The sequence below is a fragment of the Phyllobates terribilis genome, unplaced genomic scaffold, assembly GCF_046119375.1.
Source record: "Phyllobates terribilis strain yellow unplaced genomic scaffold, ASM4611937v1 Scaffold_5__5_contigs__length_657084704, whole genome shotgun sequence".
NCBI classification, from domain to species: Eukaryota; Metazoa; Chordata; class Amphibia; order Anura; family Dendrobatidae; genus Phyllobates; species Phyllobates terribilis.
Genome location: NW_027362765.1, coordinates 157,154,496 through 157,178,087, shown reverse-complemented (window position 1 = coordinate 157,178,087; position 23,592 = coordinate 157,154,496). Strand labels below are relative to the sequence as shown.

Genomic DNA, 23,592 nt, shown 5'->3' with positions numbered 1-23,592 from the left:
CAAAACAAAAAATAGCTAAAAAACAGGACCTCACACTGTGAGGGATATCAGATCATATAAATACATTTTCTACAACCTGGTTCAACATATGTTTTTTTTGGAAACAGTCTCCATAGTAACCAAAATGGCCCTGGTGTCAGTAAATATATACATACATGCTCAGTGGCATACAACCCCTTAAAAAATACCCACCATTGTGTGCTTAATGGACCATATTGTTGGCGCCCCCTGAGGAAGTACTGAATATGAAACGTACGTTGGGGCTGAGACATTACACATGCTTCTCTGGTCATAACTCCCTATTTAAGGTAATTACCTCATTGTAATAATCTGTAGATCTACTTTCTATACCATATCTTATGCTAGGGGTGGCGTCCCAGCCAACAATATGGTTGGGGTCTACTTCCTCCTATTTTTCCTTGTGAAAATGAAAAATTTGGTGCTAAAACATCATTTTTGTGTTAAAAACATAATATTTAATTTTCACGTCTCAATGTTATGTGCTATGTTTTTGTGTAACACCTGTATGTTCAATATGCTCACTACACGCCTAGATAAATTCCTTCAGGAGTATGATTTCCAAAACGGTCATTTTTGGGGGTTACTGCTTTTCTGGCAGTACAAGGACTCTACAAATGTGGCATGGTGTCCGCAAACCATACAAGTAAATTCTGCTTTCCAAAACAGAACTCCTTTCTTTTGGAGCTCTACTGTGTGCCTGAACAGTACTTTTCCCCCACATATTGGCGTACTCAGAAGAAATTACACAACAAATTTGGTGGTCCATTTTTTCCTGTTACCCTTGGAAAAATGTGGTGCTAAAGTAACATTTTTGGGGCAAAAACATAATTTTTCGTTTTTATGGTCCAATGTATTAAACTTCCGTATAATATCTTTTGGTTCAAGATGCTCACGACACCACTAGTTAAATTACTTGAGGGATGTTATTTCCAAAATGGGGTCACTTGTGGGGATGGTTCTGCTGTTTTGGCACCTTGGGGGCTTTTCAAATGCAACATGGTGCCCGCAGACTATTCTGGCCAAATATGCACTCAAAAAGTTAAATAGGACTCCTTCCCTTTCAAGCCTACCTATGTGCTAAAACAGTAGTTTTCCCCCACATATGGGGCATCAACATACTCAGGAGAAATTGCACAACAAATTGGGTGGTCCACTTCCTCCTGTTACCCCTGGAAAATGTGGGGCTAAAGCAACATTTTTGGGGAAAAAAAACATAATTTTTAATTTTCACGGTCCAAAGTTTTAAAGTTCTTTGAAGCACCTCTGAGTTCAAGGTGCTCATGACACTCCTATCTATATTCCTTGAGTTTCCAAAATGAGATCACTTGTGGGGGGTTTCTGCTGTTTTGGCACCTTGGGGGCTCTTCAAATGTGGTATGGCCTCCAAGTCTATTACGGCCAAATCTGTGCTCAAAAAGTCAAATAGCCCTCCTTCCCTTCTGAGCACTCCTGTGTGCCCAAACAGTAGTTTTCCCCAACATATGGGGCATTACCATACTCAGGAGATATTGCACAACAAACTGGGTGGTCCATTTTCTCCTGGTACCCTTGTGAAAATAAAAAATTTGGGGCTAAAGCAACATTATAGTGAAAAATACATACATTTTCTTTATTGTTTTCCACTTTGCCGGGGTTAACAAACTTCCTGAATGCGGTTTTGAATCCTGGAAAGGGTGTTGTTTTAGCAATGGGGTCTTGTATGGGGATTTTCTGACATATATTACTCGCAAAGTCACTTTAAAAGTGAAGTGGTCCCTTAAAAAAATAGGATTTGTAAATTTTGTAGGAAAAATGAAAAATTACTGCTAATTTTTAACCCTTCTAACGTCCTAACAAAAAAAATGTGTCAAAAATGATGCTGGCATAAAGTAGACATGTGGTAAATGTTATTTATTCATTATTTTGTGCTGTATGACAATTTTTTTTTGAAGGCATAAAAAATAAAAATTACCACATAAAGTGACACTGGTCAGAATTGAAAAATTTGGCCTGGTCAGGAAAGTGAAAACAGGCGATTCGGCAAGTAGGGGTTAATGGAGGAGGCCAAGTCCCGTATTTTGTCGCCATATTATGGACTAGAGTGGCAAGTGGATGTCAAATACGTTTTGCCAACTGGATGGCAAATACATTTTGCCAACTGGGAGGACATCTCTTAATATTGGTGCCAAGCTACACAAAGGAGTACATTAGTAAGGATATGCATATGTATTGCACACATTTTTAATAATTAAGGGTTATTCCCATCTCATACAATTATGAAATATCCACAGGATATCCCATATTTGTATAATAGAAGCATGACCAACTAAGGGAACCTGCATGTGTGCCAAGTGCACGTTGTCAGTGAAGTTGTGGTCGGGTTTCCTATTCATTTGTATGAAAATTCCAACCACCTCTTCACTGAGGGATGCACAAGTCAGAGCCCTGTTCTTATAATAGATACCGATCTCATTGGTGGGACCTGTATGTACTATACATTTATTGCATTTCCTCTGAATATCCCATACATTTGCAACATGGGAATACCTTTTTAACCCTAATGTAGCCTAAACCTTTAGAAATACCGTATTTTTCGGACTATAAGACGCACTTTTTTCCTCCAAAATTTTGGAGGAAAATGGGGGGTGCGTCTTATAGTCCGAATGTTGGGGGTGTGTGTGTATATATATATATGGGGTGTGGGGGGAGCGGTAGCGGTGGAGGAGCGGGGCACAGGAGGCAGCAGCCGCCCACTGCAGCCTACACTGCCCCCGCTGCTAAAGAAAATGAATGGGGCGTGGGGAGCACTGAATATTCATGCTCCTTAATAGCGGCACACAGTGTAGCCACGCTGCGGCTTCTGCTGCTGCTGGAATCGCCTGTGCCCGCTGTTAAAGGGTATGAATATTCAACCTCTCTCCACGCCCATGGGTGTGGGGAGGGGGTGAATATTCATGCCCTTTAATGAGCGGGCACATGAGATAGCCGGCAGCAGCAGAAGCCGCAGCGCGGCTCCGCTGTGTGCCGGCTATGAAGGAGAGTGAAGTCACTGCTCCCCGTGCACACAGACCTGGCGTGGTGAGCAGTGACTTCCGGCAGCTGATCTCTCCTTGTGAGCAGCTCATGGCAGTGACGTCATGCATGGCTCACATGGAGAGATCAGTGCAGGCAGACAGGATGCAGCGCTAGAGGAGAGAAGAAAGGTGAGGAGTGTTTATTTTTTTTTTATGTGCAGCATGATGGGGATTAGGGGTGCCATGCATACCAGGATAGGGATGAGGGGTGCCATGCATACCAGGTTAGGGATTAGGGGTGTCATGCATACCAGGATAGGGATGAGGGGTGCCATGCATACCAGGATAGGGATGAGGGGTGCCATGCATACCAGGATAGGGATGAGGGGTGCCATCCATACCAGGACAGGGATGAGGGGTGCCATGCATACCAGGACAGGGATGAGGGGTGCCATGTATACCAGAATAGGGATTAGGGGTGCCATGTGTTATGTTCTGCTACCAGAGCTAAGGAAAGAGAGGAGATCTGTCCCTACGATAGAACTCAGCTTAATCCCTACGATGTAACAGGGGACCTGATCCTGCGATCAGACCTGCTAAAGTCCTAAGCTAGTCTGTACGGAGACCTATAGATGTGGGGAAGGAATCCCTACAAGTACTAAGGACTGGGAGGAAAATGGACACCTCCTAACAGAAATAGTAGCAGACAGACGAACAAACAAAATATATAGAACATAGAGGTCCGTAGACCAAGCAAACTAACAGAGTTAGATACAGAGCACAAGCTAGCTAGAAAGTAGATATACAATGAAGTCCAGCAAAGCCAGAAGGGCGGAGCAGGACTAAATAGGCCAAACAAGGTCATGTGACCAACAATAGAAAAAAACTAAGAGCAAGGTTCTAACAGTACCCCCTCTTCTAAGAGGATCCTCCGGATCCCCTAGGACCAGGCTTATCAGGAAATCTCCTGTGAAACGCTCTGATAAGTCTGGACGCGGAAACATCATCCGACCTCACCCAAGAGTTATCCTCGGGTCCGAAACCTTTCCAGGGCACAAGATACTGCAAACTACCTCTATACTGTCTAGAGTTAAGGATGCGAGAAATTTCATATTCCCCGTCCTCCACCACTGGAGGAACAGAGGCAGAGGCGTCACAATCCGATACAACAGCTCTTTTCAACAGAGAGACATGAAATACCGGATTAATTCTCCAGGAGGTAGGAACCTCCAACCTAACAGCAGATTGGTTGACAACCTGAAGCACCTTAAAGGGCCCTACAAACTTGGGACCCAATTTCTTAGAAGGAATCCTCAACCGCAGATTCCTAGAGGACAACCAAACCATGTCACCAACAGCGAACAAAACCTCCTGTCGTTTCCTATCAAAGTAGTCTTTAGATTTTCTGTTGGCCTCCTGAAGATTACCACGCACATCCGTCCAAACTCTCTCCAAATCACCGGAAAAATTCTCCTCCTCAGGCACGGCAGATCCCAACTTGGAGAACGACCCAAACGACGGATGTCTCCCAGAACAACAAAAAAAAGGCGAACAACCAGCAGAAGAAGATGTATGATTGTTCAGAGCAAATTCAGCAAGTGGCAGAAACTCAGACCACCCCTCTTGATTGTCTGCCACAAAACAACGCAAGAACTGCTCAACATCCTGGTTTTTCCTTTCTGTCTGGCCATTAGATTCAGGATGATATCCGGACGAGAACGACAAATGAACTCCCAACCTGTCACAAAAGGCACGCCAAAAACGAGCCACGAACTGAGGACCCCTATCAGAAACAATGTCAGTAGGAACACCATGAAGTCTGACAATTTCCTTGACAAAGGCCTTAGCGAGAGTTTTAGCGCAGGGCAGTTTGACGAAGGGAACCAAGTGACACATCTTGCTAAAACGGTCCACGACCACCCAGATGACAGTAAAACCCTCAGAGGGGGGAAGGTCAGTTATAAAGTCCATAGCCAAATGTGTCCAAGGAGCACTGGGAACCTCCAAAGGACAAAGCAACCCCGCAGCAGGAGTATGTGAGGACTTAGATCTAGCACATATAGTACATTGACGCACCCACTTAATGACTTCCTTCTGCCATCCAGGCCACCAAAAACTGCGACCCACCAGTCTCTTGGTCTCAGAGATTCTGGGATGACCTGCCAACCGAGATTCGTGACACTCAACAAACAAATCTCTCCTAAAGGTCCCAGGCACAAACAACCTCCCATGAGGAGTGTTAGATGGGGCATTCTCCTGTGCTTTAAGAATCTCATCTTCCAAAACGGAGTCCAAAGCAGCTATCACAACACCTTCTTGTAAAATGTTCTCCTCTTTCTCAGCACCGACTATGGGAGAAAAACTGCGAGACAAGGCATCCGCCTTAACATTCTTAGTACCAGGGATGTAAGTAACGGAGAAATTAAACCGCGAGAAAAACAGTGCCCACCTAGCCTGACGGGCATTCAGGTGCTTGGCAGCATCAAGATATATCAGATTTTTATGAACCGTAAGAACCTGAACGGGAAATTCCGCACCTTCCAAGAAGTGGCGCCAGTGTTCAAATGCGAGTTTAATAGCCAATAATTCCCGATTACCAATCTCGTAATTCAGTTCAGTCTCCGAAAATTTTTTTGAAAAAAAGGCACAGGGATGTAATCCATCCCCGTTATCCTGAGACAATACTGCGCCAACCCCCACAGAGGAAGCATCAACCTCAACCAAAAACGGCTTAGTCACATCAGGCTGCATAAGGATGGGAGCAGAGGTGAACCTCTCCTTGAGATACACAAAAGCTTCAATGGCCTCAGAAGACCACTGAACCGCATCAGCATCTTTCCTGGTGAGATCGGTCAGAGGTTTGACAATACTAGAAAAAATTTTTATGAATTTTCTGTAATAATTGGCAAAACCTAAAAACCTCTGTATCGATTTCAAACCAATAGGCCTAGGCCATTCCTGTACAGCTTGAACTTTAACCGGGTCCATCTCAAAACCTTCGCTGGAGATAATGTAGCCCAAAAAACTAATTCTCTGTACAGCGAACTCACATTTCTCCAGCTTAGCAAAAAGCGAATTGTCAATTAATAACTGTAATACCTCACTTACGCTCCGCCAATGAGACTCCAGATCAGGCGAATAAATCAGAATGTCATCCAAATACACAACCACATTTTTGCCGATCAAAAGTCTAAGGATGTCATTAATAAGATTCTGAAAAAATGCAGGAGCATTAGTAAGACCAAAAGGCATAACCAGATTCTCAAAATGACCCACAGGAGTGTTAAAAGCAGTCTTCCATTCGTCACCCTCCTTCATGCGCAACAGATTGTATGCCCCCTTAAGGTCAATTTTAGAGAACCACTTGGCCCCCATTAACTGGTTAAACAGATCAGGAATCAATGGCAGTGGGTAAGGATTGCGTACAGTAATTTTGTTAATCTCACGAAAATCCAGACAAGGACGTAAACCGCCGTCCTTTTTTTTTACAAAAAAAAATCCAACCGCCACAGGAGACTTAGAGGGCCTAATGTGACCTGCGGCCAAACTTGTCTGTATGTATTCCTCCAAAGCCTTTCTCTCAGGAATAGTAAGGTTAAATAAACGACTTTTAGGAAGAGTCGCTCCAGGGACAAATTCAATAGAACAATCATAGTCTCTATGGGGAGGCAAAACCTGCGATTCCTTCTCAGAAAAAACTCTCCAAAAATCCTGAATAGGAACAGGCAATTCTCCCCTATCCACAGCTGCAATACGCCCGTTACAACACTTGTCATAACATTTATGGCTCCAGGATTTAATTTCACTGGTAGACCAATCCAGTACAGGATTGAGAAATTTTAACCAGGGCAATCCCAATATTACTGGAGAAGGCAAGTTATTCAACACTACCAAATCCAATTTCTCATGGTGAACACCATTAATAGTGAGAGGAAATTCACAGACCTTGAGAGTAATATTCTTCAAAGGGGAGCCATCCACAGAAACCACAGCAATGGGGGATGATAAAGGTTCGGGTTTTAAATTGAGTCTTTCCAAGAATCCCCCATCAATAACATTCAGAGTAGACCCACAATCAACAAACACCCGAAATTCCATTAATTTTTCCTGAGCAATCGTGGAAGCAGCTAAAAATACACCCTTGGAATTTAAACAGGCAATACGGGCATGACTGACCATTTTTTTTTCTTTCTTGATACGAAGCTCACAGTCTTTAATCAAATGACCAGATTTTCCGCAATAGAAACACAAGCCTTCAGAAAATCTGCGATCTTTTTCTTGAGAGCGAGGTGCCATCACTCCAATCTCCATCGATTCACCACTGTTAGTACACACATTCACATGACCAGAAACTGACATAGCAGAGGATTTGCTCTCATTAACCCTTGCACGCAGTCTCCTATCCACCCGTATAGCTAATTGCATAGCCTGTTGCAAATCTTCAGGTGTAGGATAAGCAATTAGCAGGTCTTTAACCCTTTCACTGAGCCCAGCAAGAAATAGACTTTTCAGAGCAGAATCGTTCCACCCTGTTTGAGTAGACCATCGACGGAAATGAGTACAATATTTTTCCACATTACCTGATCCCTGTCTCAAACGTCTTAACTCAGTCTCAGCTGATGAGACACGGTCAGGATCATCATATAATAGTCCCAAAGCAGAAAAAAAACTATCCACTGAACTGAAGCATGTATCACTAGGTTGCAAAGAAAAGGCCCACTCCTGAGGCTCTTTGCGCAAAAGTGACATTATAAACCCTACGCGCTGGGAATCATCCCCAGAGGACTTGGGTCTCAAATGAAAATACAATAAGCAAGCATTTTTAAATGAAAAAAATTCTCGGTGTTCACCAAAAAATAAATCCGGCAAACGTACCTTAGGCTCCAAGAAATGTGCTCCAGGACAGTTACTCACGTGCTGACGGAGCTCAGTCACCTCCAAAGAGAGTCCCTGCAGTTGTTTAGCCAAATCCAGAACCGACACCATGATGGAACAGAAAAAATCTTTCCTTAGAGCATTTGCTGGGCTGGACTTACTGTTATGTTCTGCTACCAGAGCTAAGGAAAGAGAGGAGATCTGTCCCTACGATAGAACTCAGCTTAATCCCTACGATGTAACAGGGGACCTGATCCTGCGATCAGACCTGCTAAAGTCCTAAGCTAGTCTGTACGGAGACCTATAGATGTGGGGAAGGAATCCCTACAAGTACTAAGGACTGGGAGGAAAATGGACACCTCCTAACAGAAATAGTAGCAGACAGACGAACAAACAAAATATATAGAACATAGAGGTCCGTAGACCAAGCAAACTAACAGAGTTAGATACAGAGCACAGGCTAGCTAGAAAATAGATATACAATGAAGTCCAGCAAAGCCAGAAGGGCGGAGCAGGACTAAATAGGCCAAACAAGGTCATGTGACCAACAATAGAAAAAACCTAAGAGCAAGGTTCTAACACCATGCATACCAGGATAGGGATGAGAGGTGCCATGCATACCAGGATAGGGATGAGGGGTGCCATGCATACCAAGATAGGGATTAGGGGTGCCATGCATACCAAGATAGGGATTAGGGGTGCCATGCATACCAGGATAGGGATTAGGGGTGCCATGCATACCAGGATAGGGATGAGGGGTGCCATGCATACCAGGATAGGGATGAGGGTTGTCATGCATACCAGGATAGGGATGAGGGGTGCCATGCATACCAGGACAGCGATGAGGGGTGCCATGCATACCAGGACAGGGATGAGGGGTTCCATGCATACCAGAATGGAGGGATGCCAGGCATACCAGGATGGGGATGGGGACCACGTATAAAAGGAAGGAAGGGGGCATATATACCAGGATGGGGGATATTGTCAGAATTGGGGGACATTACCCCTATATCAGTGTCAGCAGAAGACCCCCTCCCCCTTAAAAGTGCATCATGACCACATTTTTGGCTTAAATTTTTTTTTTTTCCTCCTCTAAAACCTAGGTGCGTCTTATGGTCCGGTGCGTCTTATAGTCCGAAAAATACGGTAACTATTCAGATTTTTACACAAAAGGAGTGTATCAAGGCACCACATAGACTAAAGCACAATGACAGAGGTAACTTTTTCAGATCAGGTTGATTGTTGGTTACTTCATGTTTTCATGTATAAAAGAAGACTCTAGTATGTGTTCACCAGATATTGACCCATGACAGGTTCCCTTTCATAGTAGTAATGAAGTAAAAGAGCCAAGAAACCTATAAACAGCCCAATAAAAACTGATAATCACAAGTCCAATCACTACTTTATTTTGGGTCTACTCATGATCTAAACCACACTGCAACCTTAGCATTTAGACCTGGCCTGGCACTTGATAAAGAAAGTCCAGAAAAAGCTGCAGTTTCCCTCCATGCTTTGTGGAATACCGCTGGGTGATTTTCCTTGATTTTATCATTGATTGTAATAAAGCCTCTTTTTTATGGATGAAGCGAGTTCTGGTCTCTTTCTGGACTTCCTGTCTTGAGATTTTTGACTATGCACTAAAACAGGTGAGCTGGACAACCATTTTTTTTCTATGGGCACTTGATAAACTTTCTTACCTTGGACTGATTCTCTTTGCAACCACAATGATGTCACTCAAACTTGATGGAGTTTTCATTTTCGCCCCAGACCCCATAGTCATAGCTACCAGCTTTTCAGTCAGTGTATGGCATATCTATAAAGGAAGAAGTCCTATTAATGGGGTTTTCTAGATAAATATGTACATGGCTCTTCTGTAGTAATGGACCATGACTTCTTCCACTTGCTCAATAAGCACGGAACCAATACCAAGATCTGTTCTCAGGGATCAAGTTACTAGAGACAATATTAGGGTAAATGAAAATGGCCCTTTTATACCTACCTTTAGAATTGAAATGCAATGAGATACGAGGCCACTGCGGAAACAAGAAAATCAATGTTGAGTGTGTGATTCTGTATAAAATATAAAAATAATCTGGTGCTTCCAACATGTACATGATATATTTTGGATAGGGCTGAATCAGTACTTTCAGTTGCGTAATGGAAAGTAATGTTACCATAATATTACCCAAATAATAGGCCACCACAAACCTCCACAAGTAGGAAAGATAAAGTAGTTGAGGTCCTGAAATGGTGGTTGGTCTGGAATTTTTACACATTTATTCATGCTATCAAGTGAGTATTTACAATTGTGCTCAAAAGTTTACAAACCAAAGGATGTATCTAAAATTCGTGCTCCCCTTTTTACGATAATCATTTGTCAGTGGCATCTAGAATAGATAACTCCATGTTCTTCCCATATAACCAAGTCATGGATACAGTTGTGCTCAAAAGTTTACATACCAGAATTTTTCCTTTCTTGGCCTTGTTTCAGAGAATATGAATGATAACAAAAAAATTTCTCCACTCATGGTTATTGGTTGGGTGAAGACATTTATTGTCAAACTACTGTGTTTTCTCTTTTTAAATCTTAATGACAACCAAAAACATCCAAATGATCCTGATCAAATGTTCACATACCCAGGTTATTTTGGCCTGATAACATGCACAGAATTTGACACAAATGGGTTTGAATGGTTACTAAAGGTAACATCCTCACCTGTGACCTGTTTGCTTGTAATCAGTGTGTGTGCATAAAAGCTGAATGAGTTCCTGGGATTCAGACAGACTCTTGCATCTTTCATCCAGCCACTGATATTTCTGGATTGTGAGTCATGGGGAAAGCAAAAGAATTGTCAACGGATCAACAGGAAAAGGTACTTGAACTGTATAACACAGGAAAGGGATACAGAAAAATATCCAAGGAATTGATAATGCCAGTCAGCTGCGTTCAAACTGTGATTAACAAATGGAAAATCAGGGGCTCTGTAAAAACCAAACCACGGACAGGTAGACCAACAAAAATTTTGGCCACAACTGCCAGGAAAATTGTTCGGGATGCAAAGAAAAACCCACAAATAACATCAGCTGAAATTCAGGACTCTCTGAAAACTATAGGTATGGCTGTTCTGTTTCAAGATGCACAATAAGGAGGTACTTGAAGAAAAATGGGCTGCATGGTCGAGTCGCCAGAAGAAAGCCATTACTGCGCAAATGCCACAAAGTATCTCGCCTACAATATGCCAAACAGCACAGAGACAAGCCTCAAAACTTCTGGAACAAGGTCATTTGGAGTGATCAGACCAAAACTGAACTTTTTGGCCACAACCATAAATGTTACATTTGGAGAGAGGTCAACAAGGCCTATGATGAAAGGAACACCATTCCTACAGTAAGCACGGAGGTGGATCACTGATGTTTTGGGGATGTGTGAGCTACAAACATTGTAACATAGTTTTTAAGGTTGAAGGAAGACTAAGTCTATCTAGTCCAACCCATAGCCTAACTTGTTGATCCAGAGGAAGGCAAAAAAAACCCATGTGGCAAACACTAAGCTCCACATTGGGGAAAAAAATTCCTTCCCGACTCCATACGACAATCAGACTAGTTCCCTGGATCAACGCCCTATCAAGGAATCTAGTATTTATAACCTGTAATATTATACTTTTCAAGAAAGGCATCCATGCCCTTCTTAAATTTTAACAGTGAATCACTCATTACAACATCATGCGGCAGAGAGTTCCATAGTCTCATTGCTCTTACAGTAAAGAATCCCCGTCTGTGATTATGTTTAAACCTTCTTTCCTCCAGACGTAGGAGATGCCCCCTTGTCCCAGTCTCAGGCCTCAGAGTAAAAAGATCAGTAGAAAGGTCTTTGTACTGTCCCCTCATATACTTGTACATAGTAATAAGATCACCCCTAAGCCTTCTTTTTTCCACAGTAAATAACCCCAAGTGTAATAACCTGTCTTGGTATTGCAGACCCCCCAGTCCTCTAATAACCTTGGTCGCTCTTCTCTGCACCCGCTCTAGTTCAGCTATGTTTTTCTTATACTCCCGGAGACCAGAACTGTACACAGTATTCTAAGTGTGGTCACACTAATGACTTGTATAGAGGTAAAATTATGTTCTCCTCATGAGCATCTATGCCTCTTTTAATGCATCCCATTATTTTATTTGCCTTTGCAGCAGCTGCCTGACACTGGCCACTAAACGTGAGCTTGTCGTCCACCAATACACCCAGGTCTTTTTCAGTTACAGTTTTGCCCAGTGTTTTACAATTAAGCATATAATTATACATTTTATTTCCTCTGCCCAAGTGCATTACCTTACATTTATCCCCATTAAAGCTCATTTGCTATTTATCAGCCCAAGCTTCTAGTTTACATAGATCCTCCTGTAATATAAAATTGTATTGATTACCCTGCAGAGTTTAGTGTCATTTGCAAATATTGAAATATTACTCTGTATGCCCCCTACAAGGTCATTAATAAATATATTAAAAAGAAGGGGGCCCAATACTGACCCCTGTGGTACCCCACTGTTAACTGAGACCCAGTCTGAGTGTTTTCCATTAATAACCACCCTTTGTTTCCTATCACTGAGCCAATTCTTAACCCACATACATATATTTTCCCCTATCCCCATTGTTCTCATTTTATGTATCAACCTTTTGTGTGGAACCGTATCAAAAGCTTTTGAACAGTCCATATACACAACATCCACTGCATTTCCTTGGTCCAGTCCAGAACTTGCCTCCTCATAAAAACTGATCAGATTAGTTTGACAGGAACGGTCCCTCGTAAACCCATGTTGATATTGGGTCATGAGGTTATTCTTCTTCAGATAGGCACAGGAAACTTGGTAAAAGTTGAAGGAAAGATGAATGCAGCACGTTATCAGCAAATACTGGAGGCAAATTTGCACTCATTAGCCCCGTAGTGGCGCATGGGATGTGCTTGGATGTTCCAACTTGACAACGATCCAAAACACAAGGCCAAGTCGACCTGTCATTGGCTACAGCAGAACAAGGTGAAGGTTCTGGAGTGGCCATCTCAGTCTCCTGACCTCAATATCATTGAGCCACTCTGGGGAGATCTCAAGCATGCAGTTCATGCTAGTCAGCCCAGGAATTTACAGGAACTGGAAGATTTTTGCCAAGAAGATTGGGCAGCTTTATCATGTGAGAAAATAAAGAACCTCATCCACAACTACCACAAAAGACTTCAAGCGGTCATTGATGTTAGAGGGGGCGATACAAGGTATTAAGAACTGGGGTATGTGAACTTTTGAATAGGGTCATTTGGATGTTTTTGGTTGTCATTAAGATTTAAAAAGGGAAAACACAGTAGTTTGACAATAAATGGCTTCACCCAACCAATAACCATGAGTGGACAAAAAGTTTTTTTGTTATCATTCATATTCTCTGAGACAAGGCCAAGAAAGGAAAAATTCTGCCGGGGTATGTAAACTTTTGAGCACAACTGTATCCATGACTTGGTTATATGGGAAGAACATGGAGTTATCTATCCTAGATGCCACTGACAAATGATTATCGTAAAAAGGGGAGCACGAGTTTTAGATACATCCTTTGGTTTGTTCAGTTATGAAGGTCATAAATGCCTTTATGTAAAGTACAGTGAAAATACTTTGTGATGACCTAGTGAAATTGAAAATAAGTCTCCAAATCGGGGTGGTTTCTGAAATAGGTAACTACACACTAGTTTAAATGAGATGCTATAATTAAAGTTGTATTGATTGATAACATACGATGCATCTTCAATCCAATCTTCATCTTCCAAAATTGCCTCGATTTGTGGGTTTGTGATCACAACATCGTCCAGTTCTAGGTCTGAGGGCTCAGATTGAGTTTCCATTGCTCCAATTAAATCCACAGTTGGCCTTTTAGGAACACAAAGACACATATATGAATATGTTTTGATTTTAAAATATTTTATGAACTGTAATATTGATGGCCTATCTTCAGATTAGACTTCTGATATCTTATCGGTGGAGGTTTGGACTCTCCCCCAACCTCCCTCCCTAAAATCGGCTGAATAAAGAGGCAATAGGAAATAATTTTTGAAGGAGATTTTAAGGCACATCGATAAGATATGCCCATAAGTCCCTACCCTAGAACATGCACCTATCCGGAGAGAGGCGCCCTTTTGCAAGTTATCATGAGTGAAGCGACCGCCAATTTTCAGAGCTCCCAAAAAATGAATTGAGCGAGCTGTGTATGTGCAGTCAACTCTCCATTCCTGTTAGCTAGTCAGGAATGGATTGATGGTAGATTGTCTTTGACACTCCAGGGCAAGCCTAGTTGACACCAATGGCCATCATATAGAAATGCAAGAGTGTAAGATGTATTGTTACCACAATGCATAATAACAGACTTGAGTTTTCTGCAAGCTTATGTGGATATTAATCATTGAAAGGTCATATTGTATAGTAAACAATGGCAATCATCTCCCACCACAGTCGAATGATCAAACCCAATCTCGCTCAGAGATATTTTGATAATATATTGCATATGTTTATTAAGTTGTTCTATTATGAAGTTTCCAATTATACACAACTAAAGCCTCTTGGTTCATTGTAGATAGTACCCAGTAGATGCAGCCAGTATTTGACCGATAATATCACCTATTCATTTGATTGCCCCCAGACAAGACACCAAAACATGTGATAGGTATGGCCACAGACTGCAGCGGCCAAAAGCAGTGGTTGTCTCTTTCATCTACACTTCAGCACTTACTTGTTGTTGTAGTGTGTGAGAAGATTTTTCGTTCGGCAGTAACGTTGCCTGCAGACCACAACCAAGGCCACAAAGGAAGCCAAGAAGATGGTAGCTAGGACACCAATAGCTACAATTACCACAGTCTCCATTGCTTTACTGGTTGAGTAGGCCAGTCACGTGAAATTAAGCTCAGTCATCTGTAAAGTGAGAAAAGGTTATGTTACTGAACTAACCAGTGAGCTAATATCGAAGGGACAAGGAAGTTGGATAGTAATAGAACCCTAATAAAAAAAAATATCATGCAGAGTCCAAGGTAAGACTTGGGTTCTTTGTGTCCATTAGAGGAGATGATTCTGAGGTATTCTACCACCCTCCATCTATACAGATATGTGAAATTCCACTTTTAATTGCATTGCAGTTTTTGTTATTTTCATTGTACACACATAAGCTATTTGGTGATTAAGGGAAATGCGTTGTGAGAAAATAACCTACTTAATGAAGCACTCCAATCAAAGTTTTCATTCTCTCCGTTGCGCTCCTGCCAAGGGCAGAGCATAGTATTGTAGTGCGCATGCGCCAGTGCTCTTTGCCCTTACCCCACTCATGCGCATTACAGTACCTTACTCTGTCCTCGGCAGGGCATAAAGAAGTGCGCTTGCGCAGGAGCATGAAGGAGGACACAGTGTGGATGACAAAGGACACGACATCCACATGAAGCAAGAAGGAAGACAGCGATTGCAAGAAGAGAGAATGCTCCAGACCAAGACCAGTGACGCCGATCGGACCAGACCGCGCCGTAGTTGAGTATAATAATAGTTATTTTTTGTGTTATGCAGATCGCATTGGGAACTAAAATGCTGCATATTAGGGCTTACAGGTGCCTGCCCTATTTTATATGGGAAAAAAACTGGTAAAAGCTTTCCTTTAACCCCCTTTTGGCATTGTACGTAATAAGTCCAGGTACGTATTATTATGTCTCCTCTTTAACCCCTTTATCCCCAAGGGTGGTTTGCACGTTAATGACCAGGCCAATTTTTACAATTCTGACCACTGTCACTTTATGAGGTAATAACTCTGGAACGCTTCAACCGATCCCCCTGATTCTGAGACTGTTTATTTGTGACATATTGTACTTCAAGATAGTGGTAAAATTTCTTCAATAATCACTTGCATTTATTTGTGAAAAAAACAAAAATTTAGAAAATTTTGCAGTTTTCAAACTTTGAATTTTCATGTACTTAAATCAGAGAGATCTGTCACACAAAATAGTTAATAAATAACATTTCCCACATGTCTACTTTACATCAGCACAATTTTGGAACCAAAATTTTTTTTTGTTAGGGAGTTATAAGGATTAAAATTTGACCAGCGATTTCTCATTTGTACAACAAAGTTTACAAAACCATTTTTTATAGGGTCCACATCACATTTGAGGTCACTTTGAGGGGTTTTTATGACAGAAAATACCCAAAAGTGACACCATTCTAAAAACGGAACCCCTCGAGGTGTTCAAAACCACATTCAAGAAGTTTATTAACTCTTCACGTGCTTCACAGCAATTAATTGAACGTGAAAGGAAAAAATTAGCATTTAACTTTTTTTCACTAGAATTTTACTTTAGCCCCCAATTTTTTTTATTTTTCACGAGGGTAACAGGAGAAATTGGACCCCAAAAGTTGTTGTGCAATTTCTCCTGAGTACGCCGATACCCCATATATGGGGGAAAGCCATTGTTTGGGCGCACGGTAGGGCTCAGAAGGGAAGTAGCGCCATTTGATGTTTTCAATGCAAAACTCGCTGGAATTGACAGCAGACCCCATGTCGCGTTTGGGGAGCCCCTGATGTGGGAGTTTCCATTGTTTAGGCACAAGTGACCCCATTTTGGAAACTTGACCCCTTAAGGAACCTATTTAGATGTGTGGTGAGCACTTTGAACCCCCAAATGTTTTGCAAAACTTTATGACGTAGAGCCGTGAAAAAAAAAATCATTCTTTTTCCACAAAAACAATCTTTTAGCTGCAATTTTTTTATTTTCACAAGGGTACCAGGAGAAATTGGACCACAAAAGTTGTTGTGCAATTTCTCCTGAGTACGCTGATACCCCATATGTGGGGAAAAGCCATTGTTTGGGCGCATGGCTGGGCTCGGAAGGGAAGGAGTGACGCTTTGGAATGCAGACTTTGATGGAATGGACTGCGGGCGTCATGTCACGTTTTCAGAGCCCCTGATGTGCCTAAACAGTGGAAATGCCCAAAAAGTACCCCCTTTTTGGAAACTAAACCCCCATTGAATTTATCTAGATGTGTGGTGAGCACCTTGAACCCCCAGATGCTTCACAGAAAATTATAACGTTGACTTGTGAAAATGGAAAAAAAAACATTTTTTTCCATAGAAATGTTAAAAAAATATATTTTCATAGGAGTAACAGGAGAAAGTGGACCTCAAAATCTGTTGTGCAATTTCTCCTGAGTACGCTGATACCCCATATGTTGGAGAAAACTACTGTTTGGGCGCATGTCAGGGCTCGGAAGGGAAGGAATGACGCTTTGGAATGCAAACTTTGATGGAATTGTCTGTGGGCGTCATGTCACGTAAACAGTGGAAATGCCCAGTAAGTGCCCCCTTTTTGGAACAGATACCTAATTTTTGAATTGTATAATGTAGTGTCATACGTCAGTTGTGTAGGACATCCTGATGAACACTACATAACTGACGTAGGACAACCTGACGAACACTACGACAGTTGTGTAGTGTTCGTCAGGTTGTCATACGTCAGAAATTAATTTAGTAGTCCATGGAAGTATGGTACCTTCTGAAGCATTCTTCCATGCACAGCCCAGATTTGTCGGGGCAGGTGTCACTTTGATAAATGGTGTCCTTGCGTATTCCCCTTTTATAACACACTCGGCACTTCTTTTTTGACTTACCTTTTTTTCCGCAGTGAGGGATCTGCCCCGGGAAATGCTGGCCTGGTACAATTCGAGGTCCTTCAGTTCCAGAAGTACTGGGGCCTGCTCCGTCACCACTGCCAAATATCAAGGCCTTGATCACTACCTCCTGGAACTGAAGGAACGACGTAGAAGTTTGACCTGCACATCGTGATAGAAGGAAAGCATTGTGCATTGCCATCTGTACAATGTACACGGCCAGCTTCTGGTAAAACACCTTGGCTTTTCTCAAAGCACTGTACGGCTGGAGGACTTGATCAGAGAGATCAACTCCCCCATGTACTTGTTGTACCCCACTACACAGTCTGGTTTGACGACCTGTATAGTGGTATCTCGTACAGTGCTGAGGGTGCTGCCATCACCATGTATGGTAGTCAAGAAAAGGACATCCCTCTTGTACTTGACCACCAGAAGGTGGTCGCTACATTGGGCTCTGCTCTCACCCCTTCTGAGCAGCTGCCCAATTAGCATCTTTGGGAGGCCTCTCTGATTTTTGCGGAAAGTAACGCATGCTACGGTACCTCGCGCAGAGGGGAACTTGAAGAGAGGGACACTGGTATAAAAGTTTTCCACGTACAGGTGATAATCTTTATCCAACAGTGGGTGCACCAAATCCCACACAATTTTCCCACTCACTACCAGAACAGGGGGGTATTCAGGGGGTTCAATCCGGGAGTCCTTCCCTTCGTAAACTCTAAACTTGTGAGTGGTACAAGGTACTGAGTACTGAGGTACCCTCACACATTTTATACAGTTTGATTCCATACCTGGCCCTTTTACTGGGCAGGTACTGCCGGAATCCAAGCCGCCCCTTAAAAGCGATTAAGGACTCATCCACGCAGATGTCCCACTTGGGCATGTACACTTCAACAAACTTGTTGTTGAAGTGCTCAATGACTGGCCGAACTTTGAAAAGACGATCAAAGTTCGGGTCATCGCGTGCAGGACACCTTGCATTATCATTGTAATGCAAGAACTTGTGGATGGCCTCAAAACGTTTCCGGGTCATGACCATTCAGAACACTGGAGTGTTATACAAAACGTCAACACTCCAGTATTGCCGAATTTCTGGTTTCTTCAGGATCCCCATATGAAGGACCAGGCCCCAAAACTTCAACATTTCTACTGCATCTACAGGAGACCAGTTAGAAAATGATGGAAGAGGGGTTTTGTTCCAAAACTTGCTGAGCATACAAATTAGTTTGGCGCACCATGTGGTTTACAAAATCCTCAGAGAAAAAGACTTTGAAAAAGTTTATTTCTGTGAGGCCGATGGTGTCAAACTTGATTCGTGATTCCGCCACGAAATCAGGAATCAGTGGCTCATAATTTTTGGGTGGTGAGGTCCATACGGGGTCAGTAGTGGGGGGCGCTGGTTCATCTTCTCTCCTGGGGCGACTGCGTGGCGGTCCAGCAGCACCTGAGGAGGAAGAGGAGGAGGATGACGAGGAGTCGGAAAAATAAAGAAATGTGGGATCCTCTCCCTCGCTGTCAGTGGGTTAGGCAAGGGAAGCATATGCCTCCTCCTCTGAATAGCGAGTTTGGGTTGAGTGAGACATTTTTTTTCTTATGTATGTGGTGCGTGTGTATCAGTACTTTATTTAGAGTGTGTGTGGGTGGGTGTGTGGGTGTCAGTGTGCTTGATGTAAACTTTTTTTTTTTCTGATAAAAAAAACAACAACTGTAGGTGGTGCAAACTATGTCACAGATCAACGTTCGACGGCTGCTGGATGTGTGCACGGATGTGGTGCATGCAAAGGTGGTGGTGTGGAGGGTAGTGTAAAACAGTGAGCAAGAGTGTGGATCAGTGATCTGTGGTCATTGATCAGCGCTCAGCCGCTGCAGGTAGCCAAAAAAAAAAACGGACAAAAGTTGAGCAATCAAGTACTGATTAAGTAATGATCAGCACTTGGTGGCAGAAAGGGGAACAGGAAGGGGGGGGGGAGGTTAGAGGGGGGATTGGGGTGGATGAGGAGGGATCAAAAAATCCTATTTACAGTTGTCTTCTGTCAGATGTCTTCTGTAGCAGCGGCAGGATTGGCGATTGTGGTGTCACAGGCTTCTGTGGCACTGCAAGGCCCAGCACGGTGCACAATCAGACAGCACAGCAGCCCTCTACAAAAGAAAAAAGGTTAGTTGAAAAAAATGTGTAAAGTAGTGAGCGCGAGTGCTGATCAGTGATTTGTCTCGCCGATCAAAACTCGACGGCTGCTGGATGCACACACAGAGGTGGTGCAAAGTGTGTGGGGGGGGGGAGAGAAAATGGACAGGGACAAAAAAAGTCCTGGAAATCAGCGAACATGGATGTTGATCAGTGACGTAGTCACTGGGGGAAGGGGGATTGGGGTGGGATGAGGGGAGATCAGAGATGGATTTACCAAAGTCTTCTCTGTTCTTCTTTCAGCAGCAGGTTCAGGCTCTGGTGCAGGATCACCAGCAGGGTCAGGCTCTGGAGCAGGATCAGCAGCTGGAGCCGAGCAGCAGAAGGAGACCGGAGCAGGAGACCTGAGCAGCAGATCGAGCAGGAGCAGCGACCGGAGCAGGTAAGAGAAGGTCTTATGGTGTCACAGAGGATTCTGTGGCACCACAAGGCCCAGCACAGAGAGATCAGAAGTGTGACTGCTCTTTAGAAGTCCTCACCAAGTGTGAGGAGCTGCAGGGAAGTCACAGGGGGGTGACAAGGTGGTGACAGGCAGGTCACAGGCCGGTCACCACCCGGTCAGGCACTCTGTTTGGTGCGATCTGTGTCATCATCGATCGCTCCAATCAGTGCTGGCTGAGGCCTGGGCACACATCACTGGGGTCATAGGGCAGTGACAGGCAGGTCACCGCCCCGTGACCACCCTGTCACCGCGCGGTCAGCGCTCTGATTGGTGCAATCAATGTAATCGGCGATCCCACCAACCAGAGCGAGTTGGAGCCAGAGCTGGGATTACCAGGCAACAGCCTAGAATCGGTGCTTTTAGGAGCACCGATCCTAGGCTGCACATCACTGTTTCAGGCAATCTGATTGCCTAAAACAGTGAGAAATGCTGTGATTGGCTGTTCAGAATTGAGGTAAGATGGCACCGGAAATTTAATGCGATCATTGCGACCGAAGTCGTGGTGCCGCATTAAAGCTAGGGCGTACTAATACTTATCTGGCCCATAAGGTCCAGGGCGCAGATACGAATTAGTACGCCTTGGGTCAGAAAGGGGTTAATGCAGTACAACAACCGGGGTCGCGGTGATCGCATTAAAGTTCCGGTGCCATATTACCTCAGGGTAGGTGGCGTCTTCGTCGTGGCGGGTGTCGCCGCACTCCCGCAAGTATGAGCGCTGTGATTGGCTGTTCAATACTGGACAGCCAATCACAGCATTTCTCAGTGTTTCAGGCAATCAGATTGCCTGAAACACTGATGTCCAGCCTAAGATCGGTGTTATAAGAGCACCGATCATAGGCTGGTGCCTGGCAACGCCAGGCCTCACCTGAGCCCGCTCTGATTGGTGCGATCGACAAGGATATTGATTGTACCAATCACAGCTCACAGACGTGCTGTAACCTGGCGATGACCACCCTGCACTTCCTCATAGTAGCTGAGGATTTGCACAGGGTGGTCATACTGTCCGATTGTCACTGTGCTGGACCTTGTGGTGCCACACAAGCCTGTAACACCACAATCCTTGCTCCTGCTGTTGGTGAAGAAAGAAGACAGAAGAAGACAACTGTAAGAAGATCCCTGCCTGATTTCTCCTCATCCACCCCAATCCCCCTCCCCACCATTCTCCACCCCTCTTTTTACCTTCCTCCCTTGCTGATCAGTACTTGATCGCTCAGTCTTTGGCAATTTTTTTTTCCATGTGTCCTGCAGCGGCCCGAGCGCTGATCCGTGATGCAAATCTACGTCCATGCTCACTGTTTTCCAGGAGGTTTTTTTGTCCCTGTCTATCCCCCCCCCCTTTGCACCACCTCCGTGCACACATCCAGCAGCTGCCGAGCATTGATCAGTGGCGCAAATCACTGATCCGCACACATACTCGCTGTTTGTACCACCTCCGGTTGTTGCTTTTTTCTTTTATCTTTTTCTTTCAGAAAAAAAAAAAATTTACACCAAGCACTCTCACACACACACACACACCACTGAATAAAGTACTGACACAAACACCACATACATAAAAAATGTCCTGCTTGTCCCAAACCCACTATTTAGTAGAGGAGGCACATGCTTTCCTTGCCTAAGACACTGACAGTGAGGGAGAGGATCCCATCTTTCTTTATTTTTCAGACTCTGACTCCTCATCCTCGTTCACTTCCTCCTCAGGTGATGCTGAAACGCCACGAAGACGCCCCAGGACGAAAGCTGAACCAGCATCCCCCCATTACTGACCCCGTATGGACCTCGCCCCCTGAAAATTATGAGCCACTGATTCCTGATTTTGTGATGCAATCAGGAATCAAATTTGACATCACCAGCCTCACAGAAACAGACTTTTTCAAAGGCTTTTTCTCTGAGGATTTTGTAAAATTCATGGTGGGCCAAACTAATTTGTACGCTCAGCAATTTTTGGCACAAAAGCGCTCATCATTTTCTAACTAAACTCCTGTAGACACAGTAGAAATGATGAAGTTTTGGGGCCTGGTCCTTCACATGGGGATACTGAAGAAGCCAGAAGTTCGGCAATATTGGAGTGTTGACGTTTTGTATAACACTCCAGTGTTCCGAATGGTCATGACCCGGAGACGTTTTGAGGACATCCACAAATTCTTGCATTATAATGATAATGCATGGTGTCCTCACCGAGATGACCCCAACTTTGATCATCTTTTCAAAGTTCGGCCGGTCATCGAACACTTCAACAACAAGTTTGCTGAAGAGTACATGCTCCAAAGGAACATCTGTGTGGATGAGTCCCTAATCCATTTTAAGGGGAGGCTTAAATTCCGACAGTACCTGCCTAGTAAGAGGGCCAGGTATGGTATTAAGTTGTACAAACTGCATGAGAGTACCTCAGGGTACACCCACAAGTTTAGGGTTTACGAAGGAAAGGACTCCCGGATTGAAGCCCCTGAATGCCCCCCTGTCCTGGGAGTGAGGAGAAAAATTGTGCGGGATTTGGTGCATCCACTGCTGATTCAAGGTTATCACCTCTACGTGGATAACTTCTATACCAGCATCCCATTCTTCAAGTTCCTCTCTGCAGCCGGCGTTACTGTCCGCAAAAATCAGAGAGGCTTCCCGAAGACGCTAATTGGGCAGCAGCTCAGAAGGGGTGAGAGCAGAACCCAATGTAGCGACCACCTGCTGGTGGTCAAGGACAAGAGGGATATCCTTTTCTTGACCACCATACATGGTGATGGTAGCACCCCCAGCACTATACGAGGTACCTCTACACATGTTGTCAAACCAGACTGTGTAGTGGGGTACAACAAGTACATGGGGGGAGTTGATCTCTCTGATCAAGTCCTCCAGCCGTACAGTGATTTGAGAAAGGCCAAGATGTGGTACAAGAAGCTGGCTGTGCACATCGTACAGATGGCAATGCACAACGCTTTCCTGCTATCACGATGTGCAGGCCAGACCTCTACGACCTCTATGTCGTACCTTTAGTTCCAGGAGGTAGTGATCAAGGCCCTGATATTTGGCAGTGGTGAAAGAGCGGGCCCCAGTACTTCCGGAACTGAAAGTGCTCATATTGTACCAGGCCAACATTTCTTGGGGGAGGTCCCTCAAAGCGGAAAAAAGGTAAGTCACAAAAGTGGTGCCTAGTGTGTTACAGAAGGGGAATACGCAAGGACACTATTTATCAATGTGACACCTGCCTCGACAAACATGGCCTGTGTATGAAAGAATGCTTCAGAGTGTACCACACATCCATGGACTACTAAATTCATTTCTGAAATGCGCAACTGACGTATGACAACCTGACGAACATTACACAACTAATGTATGACAACCTGACGAACACTGCACAACTGACGTATGACAACCTGACGAATGCTATACAACTGACATATGACAGTACATTATAACATTCACAT

The 23,592-nt window shown here is 43.8% G+C and overlaps 1 protein-coding gene across 2 annotated transcripts in view; it reads right to left on the bottom strand.

Annotated features, from left to right (window-relative positions):
- Window positions 1–23,592, bottom strand: part of TMEM98 (transmembrane protein 98) — a 119,507-nt gene that overhangs the window by 43,849 nt on the left and 52,066 nt on the right. For both annotated transcript variants that reach the window (XM_073683297.1, XM_073683296.1), the window contains exons 2-5: window positions 14,644–14,822; window positions 13,656–13,787; window positions 9,889–9,922; window positions 9,587–9,702 (exon numbers count right to left, since the gene is read on the bottom strand). In XM_073683297.1, coding sequence (XP_073539398.1) covers window positions 9,587–9,702; window positions 9,889–9,922; window positions 13,656–13,787; window positions 14,644–14,774 — 413 coding nt within the window. In that variant the 5' untranslated portion in view covers window positions 14,775–14,822. The remainder of the gene's footprint in view (window positions 1–9,586; window positions 9,703–9,888; window positions 9,923–13,655; window positions 13,788–14,643; window positions 14,823–23,592) is intronic.